Here is a 19,366-nt window from a genome sequence, read left to right on the forward strand (position 1 = left end):
GCTTGAGTGATGTGAAAGGAGAAAACGAATCTTGTGAATGGCAAATTATGAACTGCAGTGACAACGTTCACAAACCCAATGGCAACGAAATCATAGAGCACCAGACAAGGCCATTGTGACCAGCAAGATTCAAGTCCACTTGATGACACAAGTAGGACTCATAGGAATAGAGCTAGCAGGACTAGGAGGAGTACTTGTGAAATACTATGGTGCAAAAATATGTCCTAGACTGGATGAGTAACACCATCTTTCCTGGGGATAAGAGAGCTCTCTCAGCATTTATTATAGCGGATAAACTTTTCTATTTTTAAATATGTCTATATGAGTGTGCATCAACACAGCCTCACAGAGCCATTTGGGCTGGAAAATACCTTGGGGGTTCCTACTCCGACCTCCTGCACAAAGCAGAGTCAGCAATGAAGACAGACCACGTTGTTCAGGGCCTTGTAGGTTCCTGAAAACCTCCAAGGATGGAACTTTATAACTCCAGAGAGAAGTAATGCAGCATTACTGTTGCTAGCGACAGGCTTCAGGCTTTCTACAAAATTTGCAGGACTTCAGGAGAGAGGCTTGTCAGACCTGCCCTGCCTGATCTTGTCTTGCTGTGCCTGGAGCTTTGTTTTCACCTGGTTAAGCTGCAACAGCAATTTTTCTTCTAACCAGATGGCTACTTGAGATTTGTTTTACTTTTCCTTATCTCTGTGTGGTACAGCAATAATTTTACACAGACAGTTGTAACAAGCAGTAATTCTGTGTAGAACAAGATATTTATGACTAACATAATGATGTAGTTCAGAGAAATACAGGCCTGGTATGGCAGCAGAGGCCTTGAGCAGTGGGGAAACAGGGTGCTATGATGTGGAGACAGGTAGGGGATGAGAAGGGATGGGGCACAGGCTGGTGCTGGAGATCCAAATGCTATAAACAATTTGCCCTTAGCCCTTCATTAAAGAAATGTGGACCTGGATCTGGACAAGAGCAGTTTCAGGGGACGTAACAAAAGAGCAAGTATCCAACATACATAAAACAGCACAAACTTGGACTTAAGATGGACTTGCAAACCAATGAGAAAGAGCACATATATAATTGTGTTAGAAAACACATACAGATGATCCCCAAGCAGATCCTAGAGTGAGAAAGAAAAATAAATCAATATCATACTCCTCCTGGCAAAGTATTGCAGATGCTGATGTTTCACCCTAACACTTCCACAAGCCCCAGAGCGAGCCCAGGGATACGAGGACCCAGAGGAACAGTGGAAGGGTGAGCATAACACCAGGGGAAGGGGTAGGAACTGGGAAATGTCTAAATAACAATCTTCTCTGTATTATTATTACCAATGAGACTTTTTTCTATATAAGATATTCAATTTTTACTGTTCTTTCTTTCTTTCTGTCTTTCTTTCTTTTTCTGCAATACTTACATCTGGACCAAAAATGATTTTTGGAATAATCTATTAAGATTTCAGTCATAAAAATGATAAATTCTTTACTTTAAATATATAGTGCGTTTCCTCTTTGTCCACAGAGAAGATTTTGAATCTGACTAATTGCACAGCCTTTTGGAGCAACCGTTTGAATGCTTCTCAGAACTGTTGTCTGTGATTCTCAATAATCACTCCAAAATCCAGTATTACTTGGATGATATTTTATTTATTTTATTATTTTACTTTATTTCATTTTACTGCTTTATTTTGTTCAAAAAGAATACAAAAGCACAACCAGTAGAGACACAGGTCATCTTATACTGCATCAACTCTGCAGGACAGAAGCTGAACTTTGTGAGATGACACTTCAGATTGAACCATGGTTTTTTTAGGAATATAATTTTTCCAGCAGGACTGGAATCTACTTCTGACATAACAAAGAAGTAGCTTGCAGGTATCAAAGTTTAGCACTGCTAGAAAAAAGGCAGGCATAATGCTTGTTTCATAGGCTTATTTCTTGCACGTTGTTAAAGAATCTTTATCCTTGTCTCTGCTTGAGGTGTAGATAAGCATCACTTCAGAGAATCTCAAGCCTGCCCTGGGTAGACCTTGCAGAAACCTGCCCTGAAACAGTGAAATTCTGGATCATAAGTTGCTCAACACCTACCTCATTTCATCTTGTGCTACTGCAGCTTTGATTCCCAATGCCTCAGACTATGAAGTTAGAGCGCTGCTTACCTAAGCCCTTTGGGATAATAGTAAGGCCACTACATTTGAGGCAAGACCACTTAATAAAACCCAGAGAAAGTATTTCACTATTGAAATATTCTTGCACATAAAAATAGAGAAGCTACCCTTCAAGCCATAAATGCAAACAGCATACAGATTATTTTGCTATCAAAGGGTTGTGAACAATGGAAGGATTCATATGAGCAAGATATAAAATGCCTAATAGACAGTGAGATAACTTAAACTTGCAGGCACAAATTCAGATTTTTTACTGACATAAAAAGCAGATCAGAAGCTGAACACAGGACACCGTACCTTCACTAGGTTTTTGCACAATAACGAGCAATTGTAGAGAATACTACAATGGTTAGTGCAATTATTTGAATCTGATTCAACACAAATTAAGTGTCTTTCTGGCAACAAGGTGGCCTAGCCATCCTAAACATCTTAATCTGAGAGTGCAAATGAATTTTCCCAAATGCAGCTGCATGGTGTAAGCTACTCACTATCTTGTTATTGCATTAAAGCTATATGCAAAATACGCACAACTGATTCATACTAAAACAGAACTGTTTTTCAGAAGAAAATCCTGACAGGTGAGTGTGTATTGGATGCTCTAGTCCAAATGTATGTGAAATACTGCTTTACTTACAGAATTCCTGAGAAGATAACAGTGATCAATACGCTGCTCTCTCAGCCTGACTTACATGGTTCAGCATGGCACAGTTGATGTGACAGGCCCGTCGGCTCACGCACCACTTAGCTGCTGCTCTGCTCTGCTCTTCTCCTGATAAGAAACGGCCAGAAATAGCACTTATGTCAGAAGCTGCACCTGCTACTATGGCTCATGTTTCTTTCTACTGTTTTCAGCCAAGAAGAAAACCTGAGAGAATCAATACCTGACCAAGGATCGCCATTTGCAACCTTGGATTTGGGAACTTCTTATGGGTGAAAAGCATGATACAGGGACATCACTGACAGCTTACCTTCAGGCAAACCAGACAACCTTAAAACATCAGCAGAATTTTGAAAGAAACTGTAAACTGAAGAAAAGCAGGAAAATCCTCACTGGCGACTTTCTATAAAGTCTTTTATGGCATAACAGTAAGAGGCATGTTAAGATGTGGCTTGCCAAATATTTCTGAAAGGCCTATTCAGCCCTCAGCCCGTCAGAGATTCCTTGCTTCTGACACGGGGTGAATTCACCACTGGACAGAAGGCCACCACAAAGCAGTATTGATGGCTCATTTAGAGGCCTTGATTAAAGGCATGACTTTGTGCAGGCTCTCAGCAAAGGGGTAAGCTTCATGTTGCAGAAGATATCACATATTTCCTTGTTTGTGAGATTTGTATTACTTTTCTCACATAATATTGCTGCATACTGCTTTGCCTTTCTGGTATAGTGTCATCAGATAACAGAAGATATGATTATAAAACTCACTGGCAAGCAACGTCAGTGCTGTGGTAGGAAGCTTGTGTCTGAATTCTGCAGCTAATATGTATTTAGCTCTAAAGGCTAGCATAGTTCTCAAATAGTCAAAGGTGAAACAGAATAAAGGACTAAAAACTTATGCTAGGAAGACTTAAGGATTCAATCAGGGCACAAACAGCAACAGCGACAGCGGAGCAGTTCAGAGCACAAAGGAAAAATGCAGGAGTCTTAAGAGAAACTGAAGGAGGCACACGGCAATTAGGTGTCAGTAAGTTCTCATTAAAAGTGGGTGATTTCCAGACTCAACTAGAAGAAAACTCTTTGAAAAGATCTTCTGGAGCAGCAGAGAGGGAAAAGAAGCATTAAAACCTTTACAAGGCTGTTGTATATTACAAAATGTTGTCTTTTTCACTGCTGTTTGGGAAAAGCGTGGAAAAGTCATATTTGGGGTCTGTAGTTCTGTCACATATTGAGATTTCTGATGTTAAAGGCTTGCAAAACAGATGTGATCAAACTCACAGAGAAAAGGGAATACAAGTGGAAAAATAGAAGCGTAACTAAAAGTGCTTTGCTTTCTTTGTGTGTTTAAAAAAAAAAAGAAAACTCATTACAACTTACTTTCTCAAAAATAATCTGAAGTAGGAATCTTAGAAGAACGTACAGCTTTCTTACATGCAAGTCACACAGTGAAAGAACACACTTGCCTATTGTCTTGGAGAAATAATGCTCTGAAAGGCTCCGAGTATGGTTGCTCGCTGCATTCAGTAGTCACACCAGCCTGGGCTACAGCTCCTAGAGTCGAGTGGGCTGAACCCCCCAGTCCCAGGGCTGACCTCAGGTCTTCACACCTGCGCCCCTAATGTTTTTATCAAGGCTGAAGGCGGGTCAGAGTTGTGCAGGACCATGCTGGGTGAACGCATTGCATTGCCTCGGTGTTGGGGACGAGCACGGCCCGCAGCTGCCCCATGGTGTACGTGGTGCGTGCAGACTAACAAGGAGATGGCTACCGGCACCTTCCCCAGCAGGAGGAGCAGGCCGAGCTGTTCCCTGGGCTCTGTTACTCCTGGCAGGCATTTCCGTGCAGCTGGGACAACAAACGGTAAGTACACAACTGCTGAGCGCGGCCTCTGTCCCAGGGCCCACGAGGACGGTCACGCCAGCTCCTGCTGCTCTGAAGGAAGCCCGACTGTGGTGGGAAAGGCCACCACAGGGTCTGTCAGAAATGTCACTGAAAGCACCAGGAACTTCCACTCAGTTCCTATAGGAACACAAAATCAGGCTTAGAGATTAAGGCACCCAAACGTTTGTTCCTGTGTGCTGTTTAAGCACTTACTGCACTCAGCAGTTACTAAACATTGTCCCTCTCTGATATCTGAGCTGCAATAAGACATCCACGACATCCACATACAGCTTGCAGACAAAACACAGAGCCTCTAGGAACCCCCTAGCTTTCTGTAGCAGCAGTTATATGCTAGAGGGGAGACCCTTGGACATCTCAAAGGGCACCAAACACTTGTGTTTAGACAGCCGAATTGACTCTGGAACATCTATACACCAGGGTCACAAACACCGCTTGCATCTCTGGGCTTCCTGCACATTTCAGAGCTTCTCCATTGTAATTTGTGAGAACAGGGCACTTGGAGATGCCTTCATCCAGTTTGGTACAGCTCCATAATGTCTGTAGGGCACCTAAGTAACGTATTCAGCCTGCAGTGCTGTCTGGCATTGCTGTCTTCCAGCATTTCCTTCTTCTCTCATCTCTTCTTTTTCCCAAGGCTTCTCAACAGCTCAAGCAAAGCTACTTGTGAAAATGACCCTAAAATAACTTATAACTGGTTTCGTGCTTATCTTTCAAGTGGCAAAATCCAACTTTCCAGCAGAGAGGGGCTTTGGGGTTGCCTTAAAATGTTGGGTTAAGAAAGCAAAACGTCAAGTGGTCAGAGGAGGTTTCACAATCATGCAGATGGAAAGGGAAGAATTTCATGTTCTTCTCTCACTATCATTCCTCCATCTGACTGAGAATCAATTTTAAAACCTCCCCCCGTCCCCAGATAGATCACATTCACCTCATGGGGAGGGAGAGACAGCAGGCTGCTTTGGCCACAGGGAAGGAAGAAGAGGCCAGAGAGGCAGCGTGACAGCTCAGAAGAGCCTTGGTGAGCTGGGCTTGTTCCTTCTGCTGCTGGGTGACACTGGGAAAGGTGCACTTCCTCCCCCCAAAACCAGGACCTCTCGCATCCCAATCCCCTCCTGTGCAGCAGTAGTGACTAAGCTGTCCATGTAGCTACTTGATGCTCCCCAAACTGGACTTTTCTCCTGCTAGGACAGGCAGGTAAGTATCACAGGCCATTTGGGGGTTATTTACTTGCCCCCAGCAGTCTGTAACCTACCCCTGGCCCTGACAGCAAGACCTTTGTACAGTCACTTCAGCGAGATTTCTGCTGTCCCAATCTGTAGGCCAACTGAACCATGCTAAATATTGCAGCCAGATCCTCCTTGTGCTTCAACCCCAACATAACCCAAAATAACTCCATTCACTTTCCTGGAATGATGCTTGTGGGTGTGAGAAAGGAGGAAATAACTTGGCAATCCTAGAGCTTGTCTTCATTAGAAGACAATCATTAGTTTAAGTTAATACACCTGAATGATTTCATTTGTACTTAGCTTGGTTTTAATGAGCACTGGCATTCAGGGGAACACCACTCCAGCTACTGGAGTGATTTGATTAGCAGAGCTGAGTGATTAGATTAGCAGAGTGGCTGGACAGAGCTGTTGATTACTTGCAGCCATTCCAGCTGATGTATCCCTGTTGCAGAAGTAGCTTGAGCTACGCATTTGCATAGATAAAACCTGTGCGTGCTTATATCCTGTTTTTTATTTGCAGTTTGCAACCTTGCCTCCTGTCAGCGCTTCTAGTCCCTTAGCTTACTTAGCGGAGGTCTATAATGGCTGTGAACTGCTGTTAGCCTGTACTGGAGATCATTATATGTTACTGAAAATGTCAGGGAGAGAAAATATTGGTTCTTTGTCATAACTCCAGCAGAGAGATATTTCAGGTGCTCTGGGTAATGCTCTTTCTGGAGTGGTGTTTCTTGGCATACAACAGTGCCTCATTGCAGAAATACTGTAGTTTGGTGATGCTGTTGCAAATAGCAATAGTTTTCACTACCTCTTAATATCTCCAGAGTTCCACATAGTGGTAAGAGCTTCCTAGGAAATAACCCTGGTTTTAAGGCTGAAGCTCCAGAGGTAGGTGTCCACTTGCTGTTTGTGAGCAGTTCTGCCTGAGAACAAATGAAAATAAAGCAAGTAGACAGTGAGAGTAGAATTTCTCTTTATAAACATAGTCTTCTCTGGGTTACACATTAAGCTAGCTGGTCATCCAGACTACACCTGTTGTCAGCAGAGAAGATGACGAGCACCTTCAGTAAATGTGGCTTTTTCTCCCCTTGGTGACTTCGAGGAAATGCAGTGTTACTGAGTGTTTGATGCTTCGATAGATAAAGTTCAGCGAGATGAATCCTACCCTTCCTGCTCCCTGCCAAGAGGAAGCAGACCTGTGCTGCTGCTTCTCTGCCAAGAAATAGCAGACGTTATGCTTGCCCATATGGAGCAGTGCTCTGAATTCCTGTGCTTGGAATACAAGTGGAATTCCCTTCTTATTAAAAAGCAAAACAAAGCAACCTCCTCAGAAATAAGTGAAATGTTCTTAGGAATGTGGAATAGGTGATCTTTTCTGGATTGTAAGGACAATTTCACATTCTGTTAGATCATTGTACATTTCTCTGTCTTTCTAGGTAGCTAAAGCATGCAAAGTAGTAACTCTATATACATGATCTCAAAATATAACACTGATTAAGAGAAGTAGCATAAGAAATAGTATAGGGCGGTGATATTTTGCATGGCTGTTAACAGTTGGTATTTGCATAGTAACAGTGATAAATCCTTCTATACTGGACCTACGTCTCCTCTGCACTGGAAATTTCACTATATGAGGTGTGAGGTAATGAAAAATCAGGGCTATAATACCCCACTGAGTTTCTGAGTCATCTTATTGCACTGAAATAAAAGCACTTTAGAAAATAAAAGCCATCTGTGATGTTAAATGCAGTTACCTGATTTGCCTTAATAAATGCTCACAAATCACACCAACTGCTTGAATTTTTCAACACTACCGAGCCATTCCTGAGCAGGTAAAGGTCATCATGCTAAGACGTTATCAGCTCTGATCATTATCTAGTTATTATTATCTCCAATAACACAACTGCTTCCATCCAAATCCAGCACATAAAAGAATTTTAAAGAGGCAGGTCATTTTTCTTTAGCTCTGACCTTCAGAGGATCACATGAGTTATGTTATTACACTGAAGTCTATGCAGTATTGATTATTACTTATCACTTTATTCTACTGGTGCTGAGGAAAGTGACAAACATTACTATTTTTTAAAGGTCATCTCCCAAGTTCTATGTTACAGATTCCCCGTGGCAAGACTTCTGTATATTGGGAATTCCCCATATATGTCCTTTTTTCTCATTGCCTAGTAATTTTCCCCAAGTGTAATTGGGCCACTGTGACTGTAGACATTAAATATTCTGGTTGTAAGTGCACTATGCTTAGGATGTATCAGCCCTCATGCACACATTGATCCCACTCTATATGGGCTGGGTATAGATGTCCCACACTGCACAGGTTCAGGTATTTCTCTATGGGGAGACCTAGGAGAGGTATGCTAATGCTACCTAAAACTTTGTTTCTAAGACGTCGTTTACACCTGTGCTAAAACCTACCGATATGAATTTAAAATCTATTTTGCATAAGTGTAAATGTTTCCAGATGTCTGTTAGGAAGAGCTGCGTGTGTGTTGTACCCAAATGTGAGCATGGAGAGGCTCCACAGCAAAAACATCAGTGTACACACCAACCAATGTCTAACATGATTGTAACAGGACTGGTCTGAATGCTCGGCCAGTAAAAATCAACATAGAGTCAGCAAAATAAGGACCTTACAGAAGCAGAACTGACTTAGCTCCACAGCAGACATGGTTCAGCATCCTCAAATCAGTGAAAAACAAGATACAGAGACACTGTCCAAGCATGCAGGAATGGTGTCAGGAAAGCCAAAGCCCACCTGAAGATGTATCTGGTGAGGGACATGAAGGGCAACAAGAATTTCTACAGGTAAGGAAGACTAGGGAAAATGCAGGTCTGCTGCTGAATGGGACAGGGGCCCTAGTGACAAAGGAAATGGAAAAGGCCAAGGTACTCAATGCTTTCTTCACTTCATCTTTACTGGTAAGACCAGCCTTCAGGAGTCTCAGGCCCCTGCGAGTAGTGGAAAAGTCTGAATGGAGCAAGGAAGACATCCCCTTGGTGGATAAGCATCAGGTTAAGGAACATTTAAACAAACTGCATGAATATAAGCCCACAGGACCTGATGGGATGCACACAAAAAGTGATAAGGGAGCTGGCTGATGTCATTGCAAGGCCACTCTCAATTGCCTTTAAAAAGTCATTGTAATTTGGGAAATTTCCTGATGACTGGAACAGAACAAATGCCACTCCTATCCTCAAGAGGGGCAAGCGTGATCTAGAAACTACAGGCCGGTCACCTCTGCCTCGATCCCCGAGAAGGTGATGGAGCAACTAATGGTGGAAACCACTTCCAACCGTATTTAGGATGGGAATGCCATTGGGATGGAATCCATGGTAAAACTGGATTTTCACAGGGGAAATCATACCTGCCTAAGCTGATAGCCTTCTGTGGTGAATTGACTAACCTGACAGACAAGGAGAGATATAGTTTATCTCGAATTTAGCAAGGTTTTCAACCCTGTGTCCTGTAACACCTTCTTAGAAAAACTGATGAAGTACAGACTGCACAAGTAGATGAGGAGGAGGACTGAAAACTGGCTGATCTGCTGGGCTCAAAAGGTTGTGATCAGCAAAACAAAGTCCAATTAGAAGCCAGTCTCTCATGGTATACCCCAGCAGTTGACACTGTTTATCTTCATTAATGACCTACTGGGAATGATGGGATGGTGTGCATCCTCAGCAATGTGCTGGTGATACAAAACCAGGATGAGTGGCTGACGTACCAGATGGTCGTGCTGCCTTTCAGAGGAACCTGGACAAGCTGGAGAATATGGATGTAATGGAGCGTATGTCCATCAAAGGGCCACAAAGATGATTAAAGGATTGGAATGTCTCTCACAGAAGGAGAGGCTGAGAGATCTGGGCCTCTTCACCTTGGAGAAGAGAAGGCTCGGGGAGGATCTCATTAATGTGTATAAAAACCTGATGGTGGGCAGTAAAGAAGAGGCAGCCAGACTCTTCTCAGCAGTGCTCAGTGAAAAGATACAGGCCAATGGCCGCAAACTGAAATACAGGAAATTCCGTTTATACTTAAAAAGAAACCGTGAGGAGTGATCAAGCACTAAAGCAGGTTGCCCAGAGAGGATGTGGAGTCTTCAGCCTTGGAGATACTCAGACCTGACTGGACATGACCCTGAACAACCTGCTCTGAGCAGGAGGTTGGACTGGACGATCTCAGAGCTGCTGTCCAGCCGCAGGGACTGCACGGTTCTGTGACTGCAGGTTACAGAGAGCACCGAATTGTTCCTGCCCACATCGAGTTGCAGTTCGGCAAATAATAGCAGAACCTGGGGTTGTTTAAACAAGTTATCCAGCTGTATTGACTCAGTCTGCCAGTCAGTCATGTGGACCTGCTACGGTAGACTGTTCTCCTATTAGGTTTGGCTCTTTCATTTTCTTTGAGGAATGCTGATGTGGTAAGGCTCAGCAATTACACTCTCCAACAGAGAGCAAGGAGGACACTCAGTGTTTCATTTTTCTCTGAAGAAAATGGACACAAGCATTTTTTCTAGAAACCGTAAATCTCCATCAGTACTCTCACATCTCCAGTACAAACCCAGCTGTGGCTATCTCTGAAACTGCCCAGTTCTGTGTTGGTGTGAGGAACATTCCTTTGCCTTGTCTCTGATGGAGAACGCTAAAGATGCAATATAGTCTTCTAGTCCTTAAATGCCTAGTAGAGAAACCTGCTTCTGTTCTTGATGAATATTAAACTTTCTTTGGGCCAGCTGCCATTTATGCAGAGAAGGTAAAGAAAAGGAGATATGGATGATGCTTGTTGTCTGGAGCCCCAAAGTAAGTAGGTCATAAATCCCAGAAGACAGAAATAAGTTTCAATATGTGCATACAGATCCTCTTCACAGCATTTTCATTCTTATCTGTAATGTTTGCAATCCCAGCCATGAGGACAGACTGGGAGAAGAATTCACTGAGCAGCCCTGTGGAGAAGGACTTGGGGGTTCTGGTGAATGAAAAGCTCGACATGAGCCAGCAGCGTGTGCTTGCAGCCCAGAAGGCCAACTGCGTCCTGGGCTGCATCACCAGAGGGGCGGCCAGCAGGGGAGGGAGGGGATTGTGCCCCTCTGCTCTGCCCCTGTGAGGCCCCACCTGGAGTGCTGCGTCCTGGTCTGGGGCCCCCAGCACAAAAAGGTTGTGGGGCTGTTAGACCGGGTCCAGAGGAGGGCCACGAATTTGATCAGAGGGCTGGAGCGCCTCTCCTATGGAGACAGGCTGAGAGAGCTGGGGATGTTCAGCCTGGGGAAGAGAAGGCTGTGGAGAGACCTCATTGCAGCTTTTCAATACTTAAAGGGGTCTTATAAAAAGGCTGGAGAAGGACTCTTTACACCATTATTTGTCTTCAGCCATTTTGTATCTTCTCTTGAAAATATAGGCACAAGTGATTTACATAGGTCTTTGTAAGGGTTGCACACTCAGGTCAGCCAGAATATAGCTATAATGTGTGCCCTGTTGAAAGGGAAGAGCAGTTTATGAATATATCTTCCTCCAGCTGTAGCTCTCCCATCCAAAAACATCCCTCTGCTCAGCTCCTCATCACTAGCACTGCTAGTGATTGCTGACCCTCAGTACATGCAGTCAAACTTTCATCTGCTTCAGTCAAAATGAGCTGGGTTGGCCACAGTCTTCTGTAGAAGCTGCACAAGTTGACACAGCTCCTTTCAACCAAAGAGATCAGGAAGCAGTGAATGCACAGACAGGAAAGAGAGTGGCAATGTCTAAGTGGATGGTGACAAGCAGATCTGGGCTGAAGTGGCCGATAACTTGTTCCACAAGCACAGCTGCCGACAGAACGTGTAAATCAGCTGGGTTCAGTCACGGCAGTATGCTCTGCACTTCTCGAAAGGCTGGAGCTGGGATAGCAGATGTGACTTAACCTTACACTGAGCCTCTCAGGACATCAATGAGAGGATGATCACCTGCCCCTGATGATGCAAAGTTCGTTTAAAACGGGTTGCACCTCTAAAAGCGTACAGGCCCATCAAGCCAGTAGCAGCAGAAACTACGCTCACTTTCTTCTTGCCACACCATGCTGCCCAATTCCTTGTGCTAGCACACGGATTGGGGCCGTCACGCAGTGAATGACAGAAGGTCACTAATGGGGATGACACTCAACAGGTTTTGTGCCAGGTTAGTTTCCAAGTAGAGAGGAAGGCTATTGGAGGCTGAAGTTAGCAACAGAGGGCAGGAAGGTAAATCACTGCTTTTGATAGCAACGCTAGATCAGCGTAGCTACAAGTGTTGATAAGATCACAGGATACTTCTGAGTGGAAGGGACCTCCGGAGGTTTCTAGTCCAAAATTCTGCTCCAAGCAGGGTCAGCTGTGAGATCAGAGCAGGTTGCTCAGGGCTTCATCCAGCTGGGGCTTGGATATCTCCAAGCATGGAGAATGGAGCAGGTTGCTCAGAGAGTTCTTGCAATGCATGACTCTCTCAAGGTTTTCATTATACTCAGCCCGAACCCGATGTATTTCAATTCATGCATTATTTATCCCACCCACCCACCATACAATGCTGTGGAAAGCCTGACTCAAAATGCTGTTGTTCCTGGTAGCCACAGCTGGGATCCAAATATGAAGCCTCACTGCTGATTTTGGTCCGTCCTGCTGGGCAAATTGTCACAAATTTGCTTCAGGATGAAAATGGTGTAGCATGTCTCCATGTTAGCATAAAATTTCACTTTATTTTACCAGTAAGCAATGAATGAATTAAGCAGAACATCAGATCATTTGACGATGGCAACAGTCAGTACCACTCTCCGTGCATGACATAAAACATAGATGTTACTAGAGGGTGGAAGTAACTATGTGCTTATAACAGGATAGACCCTCAGTGTACAAATACTGCTGTCACCCCAGACATAAAAAGGTCGTATTAACCCATACATATCCCTTCCCCAGTTTTCTATCATAAGTGATAAAACATAATAAATTCCACAAATCTTCAGAGCATTTTAACAATCAAATTCCATTTTTTCCTTGCAAATAAAAGAAGACATTAGTTATTTACAAATCTCATTTTTGTCTATATTTTTAAAAAGAAATCAATTACTTTACAGATAAAATAATAGAAAACACCAGAAACAGCAAAAATAAGGATAAAATATGCTCTGAAGACATCCAGGGATCTTTTCTGAGTCTCCCACAGACTTCCAAACGCATTTCCTGTAGCATTATTGTGCAAGGTATTTTTGAGAATAAGGTGTGCAATATAAACAACACTAAGAATACGTTTCAACAACAGAAAATACAAAGAATATTAATTATACAATTACACTACTGCACTATTAAAACCTGCTTTACAGAGTCTTAATACAATTACACTACTGCACTATTAAAACCTGCTTTACAGAGTCTTAATGACATAAAATTGAAATAATATTACAAATATTTTAAACTTCTTTATTATTTTTCTGGCAGCTCCCAAAAATATAATCCTACAGTGATTAAAGAGTGAATAGTGCTTCTGAAGTCATTTTCAGACCCCATAAAACTGCTTCTGAATATTGCTGTTTACACTTTAACTTGGTTCATTCTATGATGGTAGGATTGGATCCATGCAAGCATAAAAATCTGTTACCCACAGATCATAGAATGGGAGTTCAGTCTTTGGCTCAGTACTAAAGTTCATGCTTTAGTTCAGTAACAGCCTTTGAATGGTTTTTATTTCACCACCGCAGCCTAGGCCCATTCAGCTAAGCAAATCTTGGCTATAAGCATTCACTCGTGGCTGTGAAGCTGTTCGCTGCTGGAGATACGCGGTGTCCGACTTGAGGTCCTTGATTTTCAGATGTTTGTTCAGCTGTTCATGAACAATGCCTCTGTGGCTTTGGATGTTTGGGCCCCCAAAATAATTAATCGCACTTAAAAGTCCTGGATCATACCTATATGGCAGAAGTACCTCACTAACAAGGTCATCAGATGAAGATGATAAAATCATGGAATGGTTTGGGTTGGAAAGGACCACCCAGTGCAACTCCCCTGCCATGGGCAGGGACACCTCCCACCAGACCAAGCTGCCCAAAGCCCCATCCAGCCTGGCCTTGATCACTGCCAGGGATGGGGCATCCACAGCTCTTCTGGGCAGCCTGTGCCAGGGCCTCACCACCCTCTGAGTGAAGAATTTCCTCCTAACATCTAATCTAAATCTCCCCTCTTTTAGTTTAAAACCATTCCCCCTTGTCCTGTCATTATTTGCCCAATTAAACAGTTATTCTCCATCTTTTTTATAAGACCCCTTTAAGTATCGACAGGCTGCAATGAGGTCACCCCTGAGCCTTCTCTTCTCCAGGCTGAACATCCCCAGTTCTCTCAGCCTTCCTTCACAGGAGAGGTGCTCCAGCCCTCTGATCATCCTTGTGTACCTCCTCTGGACCCGCTCTAACAGCCCCACGTCCTTCTTGTGTTGGGGTCCCCAGACCAGGACGCAGCACTCCAGGTGGGGCCTCATGAGAGCAGATCAGAGGGGCACAATCCCCTCCCTCCCCTGCTGGCCACTCCTCTGGTGATGCAGCCCAGGACGCAGTTGGCCTTCTGGGCTGCAAGCACACACTGCTGGCTCTTGTCGAGCTTTTCATCCACCAGAACCCCCAAGTCCTTCTCCACAGGGCTGCTCCCAATGCGTTCTTCTCCCAGTCTGTCCTCATGTCTGGGATTGCCCCAACCCAGGTGCAGCACCTTGTGCTTGGTCTTGTTGAACCTCATTAGGTCCACACGGTCCCATTTATTTAGCTTGTCCAGGTCCCTTTGGATGGCATCCCTTTCTTCTGTTGTATCGACTGCACCACTCAGCTTGGTGTCATCTGCAAACTTGCTGAGGGTGCACTCGATCCCACTGTCTATGTCAGTGATAAACATACGAAACAGTGCCAGTCCCAAAACCGACCCCCAAGGGACACAAGCCATCACCAGCCTCCACCTGGACATTGAGCCATTGAACACCACTCCGGGTGCAGCCTTCAAGCCAATTTCTTATCCACTGAATGGTCCACCCTTCAAATCCATCTCTCTCCAATTTGGAGATCAGGATGTCATGTGGGATTGCGTTTAAGGCCTTACAGAATCACCTCCCTCGACCTGCTGACCACACTTCTTTTGATGCAGTCCAGGATACGGTTGGCTTTCTGGGCTGCAAGTGCACATTGTTGGCTCAGGCTGAGCCTGTCAAGGTCCCTCTGGATGGCATCCCTTCCATCCAGCGTGTCAACTGCAGCAACCAGCTTGGTGTCATTGACAAACTCACTGAGGGTGCATTTAATCTCACTGTCCATGTCACCAACAAAGATGTTAAACAGCGCCAGTCTGCATACTGACCCCTGAGGAACACCACTTGTGGCTGATCTCCACTTGGACACTGAGCAGTTGACCACAACTCTTTGAGTGTGACCATCCAGCCAATTCCTTACCCAACAAGTGGTCCATCCATCACATCCATGTCTCTTCAATTTGTAGACAAGGATGCCATGCAGGACAGTGTCAAATGCTTTGCACAAGTCCAGGTAGATGATGTCAGTTGCTCTCCCATTATCCACCAATGCTTCAACCCTGTCATAGAAAGCTACCAGATTTCTCAGGCACCATTTCCTCTTAGTGAAATCATGTTGGTTGTCACCAATCAACTCCTTATTTTCCATGTGCCTTAGCATAGTTTCCAGGAGGACTCGCTCCATGATCTTGCTGGGCATGGAGGTGAGACTGACTGGCCTATAGTTCCCCCGTTCCTTCTTTTTTCCATTTTTAAAAATGGGGTTATGTTTCCTCTCTTCCAGTCAGCAGGAACTTCATCAGACTGCCAAAGCTTCTGAAATATGAAGGACAGTGGCTTAGCAATTTCATCTGCCAGTTCCTTCAGGTCCCGCAGATGCATCTGATCTGGTCCTACAGATTTATAAGATGAGTAAGAACATCACTGTGTTTTACATGAAGAACTACACAGCACAAAGGGATACTTAAATCTTAACGGCTTTTTTTTTTTTTTTTAAGGTGAAAGGGGGATAAAAAGGGGAAAATGATGATTGATGATAGTGTAGTGATGTATTCGAGCCCTGCATGTAGGTTAGCCCTCTTCTTCTAGGAGAGCTGTGCTGTTGATGGATGTACTTTCATCTAATTTTAGCTGGCACAAGTCCTGCCTTGAAATGTTTTGAATGGCTAAGGAGATTTTGGTCAGTACTGCTTATTTCATCTGGAGACCTAGAGCAAAGTACACAGGAAGTGGACTTCTGCTGCGTCAAACCAAGTGTGTTTTAAGGAAGTTTCCTATACTTTCAAGAGAAAGTTTAGAAGAAATATATCTGGAGACAGACAAGGTAAAAAAAGAAGCAAGGAAGAGTGATGAGATAGCTCTTTCTGAGCTGAGAAAGCTGGTCTTTTTCTACTCTATAATTTAGTAGGGTGTTTTTAGAAAGTTAGCTAGCTCTCACTGATGTTTTTGAAAGCTACGCTCAAAACAGATTGTGCTTTACCCATATATTAATTGAATCAATTTGCAGCCTCTTTTCTCTAATGAGTGACATACATTAAATTACAATTTGCCTAGTCTTGACCAGAATTGTAGATGTTTTTGATGCTTTTAGATTTTGTTAAATACTAGGTTTCACTAGCTATCATGTAACATTAAATATAAAAAACTATACCTTTTAACATCTGTCATGCCCTATTTGCTGTCTAGTCACAGCCATAATTTTGCTGTTCTTCATCAGGCACAAAGCTGTAATTAAAAATTACAGGGCTTTTAAAGGGCTTCGTAAAATCGTACTCACTTGGGATGTCCTCAGGGCCCACAGCTGAAACGTAGTTACCAGTCAGAAATTCAGCATACTAATGGAGATAGGCTCCAGCTCTCCACATCCATACCATCCGAACTCCGAGCCTTGATTTATTCACGCCATGGCTTCTAACTCATTCTAACCAAGAAAGCAATGCTTCACATGTACACTAGTCAGATAATTGCACTAACTTACCTCCAAATACCATCATGATTAAATAAATAAAGAATGATGAGCCGAATACATAAGCTTAACACAAAATGTCATTAAAATCACAAAAGTTTATGTAGCGAAGAAGAAATTTCTGAAGGTTGTGTGTGTTACGTATTTGAAAACAATGAAACCTAGGAACACCGCATTATCTTGACAGAAAGTACGGGAGCATCAGGCCATTTCACACAACAGCTGGGATCAGGTGTGTGGTTGTGTCGTCTTCTGTAGTCTCTGCATATCCTCTCAATTATAATCACTTATAATGCATTGTGAGTATGCCTACTGCTTTGCAGATACATGAAAGACAAGGCTGCTGCTCGAGGGAGCTTGTATCTTGATTCATATACAACACAAAGGCTAATAGTTCAAATGCATATGAGAGCAAAGAACAATTGAGATTTTCAGGGCAAAGTTGGTAATAGAAGGCTTCAGGCCAGACTGGAGCTTTTAGGCTGTCCTGGATAGGCTCTGGTTTTTCTTCATAAAACAAATAATGAAGACCCAGTATTATTTTAATCACTTCAGATATTTCAGGAATGTCAAAATTCCTGGCATTTATGAACACCTTACTCATTTGCACACGTTATATTCTTGCACTCTAATTTGAACTCGTGGAGGTTTGTTTTGCAAAAACAACCTGTCCTGAATAATGCTCATTAGTTGCAATAACCAGTGCTAAAAAATAAAAAGAACATGTGCAAATGTTTTTATGCCCCACCTGTACATGCCCTTGAATACTCTGTCCCTCTGCTCTTGTCCTCTCAACTTCATTAATGACTTAACTTGGGTGGGTGAAGGAACTCAAAGACTCTTTCGGTGTTGGTTACTATTTGCTGATACGTTTAAAACCAAAGAAGACAGGTACTTTTGAGAGAGAATAATCTTTCAAAACCTTTTTGATATCTCAAAATAAAACTTAAAAAGGGTATAAATGCATTGCTTTTCAGACAGCAAACATCTCAGGGCAGGTCATGAGGGTGAGAAATGTTTGGTGTAAGACTTGCGAGGAGTCAAAGTAAAGACTTGGTTAGGATGTTGCTAATCTCCTTCCATTTTTGGATTTTTTGGCTGACCTGTCACAGTGGGACAGGATGCACTCTGCAGATACCTTAAAGGAGGCTGTAGCGAGGTGGGGGTTGGTCTGTTCTCCCATGTGCCTGGTGACAGGATGAGGGGGAATGGGCTAAAGTTGCGCCAGGGGAGGTTTAGGTTGGATATTAGGAAGAACTTCTTTACTGAAAAGGTTGTTAGGCATTGGAATGGGCTGCCCAGGGAAGTGGTTGAGTCACCATCCCTGGAGGTCTTTAAAAGACGTTTAGATGTAGAGCTTAGCGATATGGTTTAGTGGAGGACTTGTTAGTGTTAGGTCAGAGGTTGGACCAGGTGATCTTGGAGGTCTCTTCCAACCTAGATGATTCTGTGATTCTGGATAAACATGGTGAACAGAGGAAGACTGAGGACCTCACGCTGTGGCGTGACTGTACCCAGAGGTGACGACGGCACGCTCCTGATGCTTTTCGTGCTTTTCTCCCATGCAAAACCCCCTTTGGCCAGCTAGGGATAGCAATGCAACGGAGGTCAACCCCTAAAGGCCTGCACCCTCCAGCAGCACCCCCGCCAAACCAAGCTACCACAGGCACCCCGTGCTCTCCTCCTCATCCTGGGGCCAACAACCCCTCAGGGGCCAAGGTGGGGGGGTGGGGGGCGGCCATTTCGCCACCAGACGGCGGCGGCAGGGGCCCTGCCGGGGACTCCATTTCCCATGGAGCCGCGGGGGAGGCGCGGCCCCGCCCGGCTGTCAGCGGCCGCGCTGCAGGTTGATCGCGGCGGCTGCAGATGAGCCGAGCCCGTGCGCGGGCGGGGCGGGGGGGGGCGGCCGGGGCAGCGCCGCCGGGACCGGGGCCAGGACCGGGGCCGGGGTCGGGGCCGGGGCCGGGCTCGGCGCACTATGCGAGGCCGGGAGGATGGCGGTGGAAGGTAAGGAGGGCTCGGCGTCCCTTCGCCCGCCGCCCCCGGGGGCCCTCCCGTGTCTCCTCCCCTCCGGGCTCTCACCTGCGGCGGGGACGGAGCGGCTTTGGGGGGCGGCACCGGGGGTGCGCGGCCATGGCCGGCCCCAAAACGGGGGTCTGGGGGGGGGGGGGGGCAGGTGGGGGGGGCGGGCTGCGAGCGGCCCGGGGCATGCAGAGCCCTGGGGGGTCGGCCCCGAGGTGCCGCCCCGTCGGGTGGGGGCGGCGGGTCTGCGCCTCCCTCCTTCCCTCTCTCCCTCCCTCCCTCTTTCCCTCTCTCCTTTTCCTTCCCTCCTTCCCAAATGCCCCCCCCCCCCAAGGCCCTGAGCTCCCCCCCCCGGGTTTCTGCCCCCCGCTGCCGACCCTCGGTGCCTCCCCCACCGCCGAGGTCGTGAGCTCCAGACAGC

The 19,366-nt window shown here is 45.0% G+C and overlaps 1 protein-coding gene and 1 long non-coding RNA gene across 2 annotated transcripts in view; one reads left to right on the forward strand and one right to left on the reverse strand.

Annotated features, from left to right (window-relative positions):
- Positions 1 to 1,555: 1,555 nt before the first annotated feature.
- On the reverse strand, positions 1,556 to 7,104 carry LOC310894985. Its single transcript, XR_014580332.1, has 3 exons — positions 4,292 to 7,104; positions 2,808 to 2,942; positions 1,556 to 2,050 (listed from the first exon to the last, which is right to left on the reverse strand). It is a non-coding gene; the product is annotated as an uncharacterized lncRNA (long non-coding RNA).
- Positions 7,105 to 18,744: 11,640 nt separating this feature from the next.
- The window catches only part of SAMD12 (sterile alpha motif domain containing 12), a 175,201-nt gene continuing 174,579 nt past the window's right edge, over positions 18,745 to 19,366 (forward strand). The window contains exon 1 of the mRNA XM_083823827.1: positions 18,745 to 18,930. Within this exon, the coding sequence (XP_083679953.1) occupies positions 18,918 to 18,930 (13 nt within the window). The 5' untranslated portion in view covers positions 18,745 to 18,917. The remainder of the gene's footprint in view (positions 18,931 to 19,366) is intronic.

Source organism: Anser anser, assembly GCF_964211835.1.
Source record: "Anser anser genome assembly, chromosome: 2".
In the NCBI taxonomy this organism is placed as follows: Eukaryota; Metazoa; Chordata; class Aves; order Anseriformes; family Anatidae; genus Anser; species Anser anser.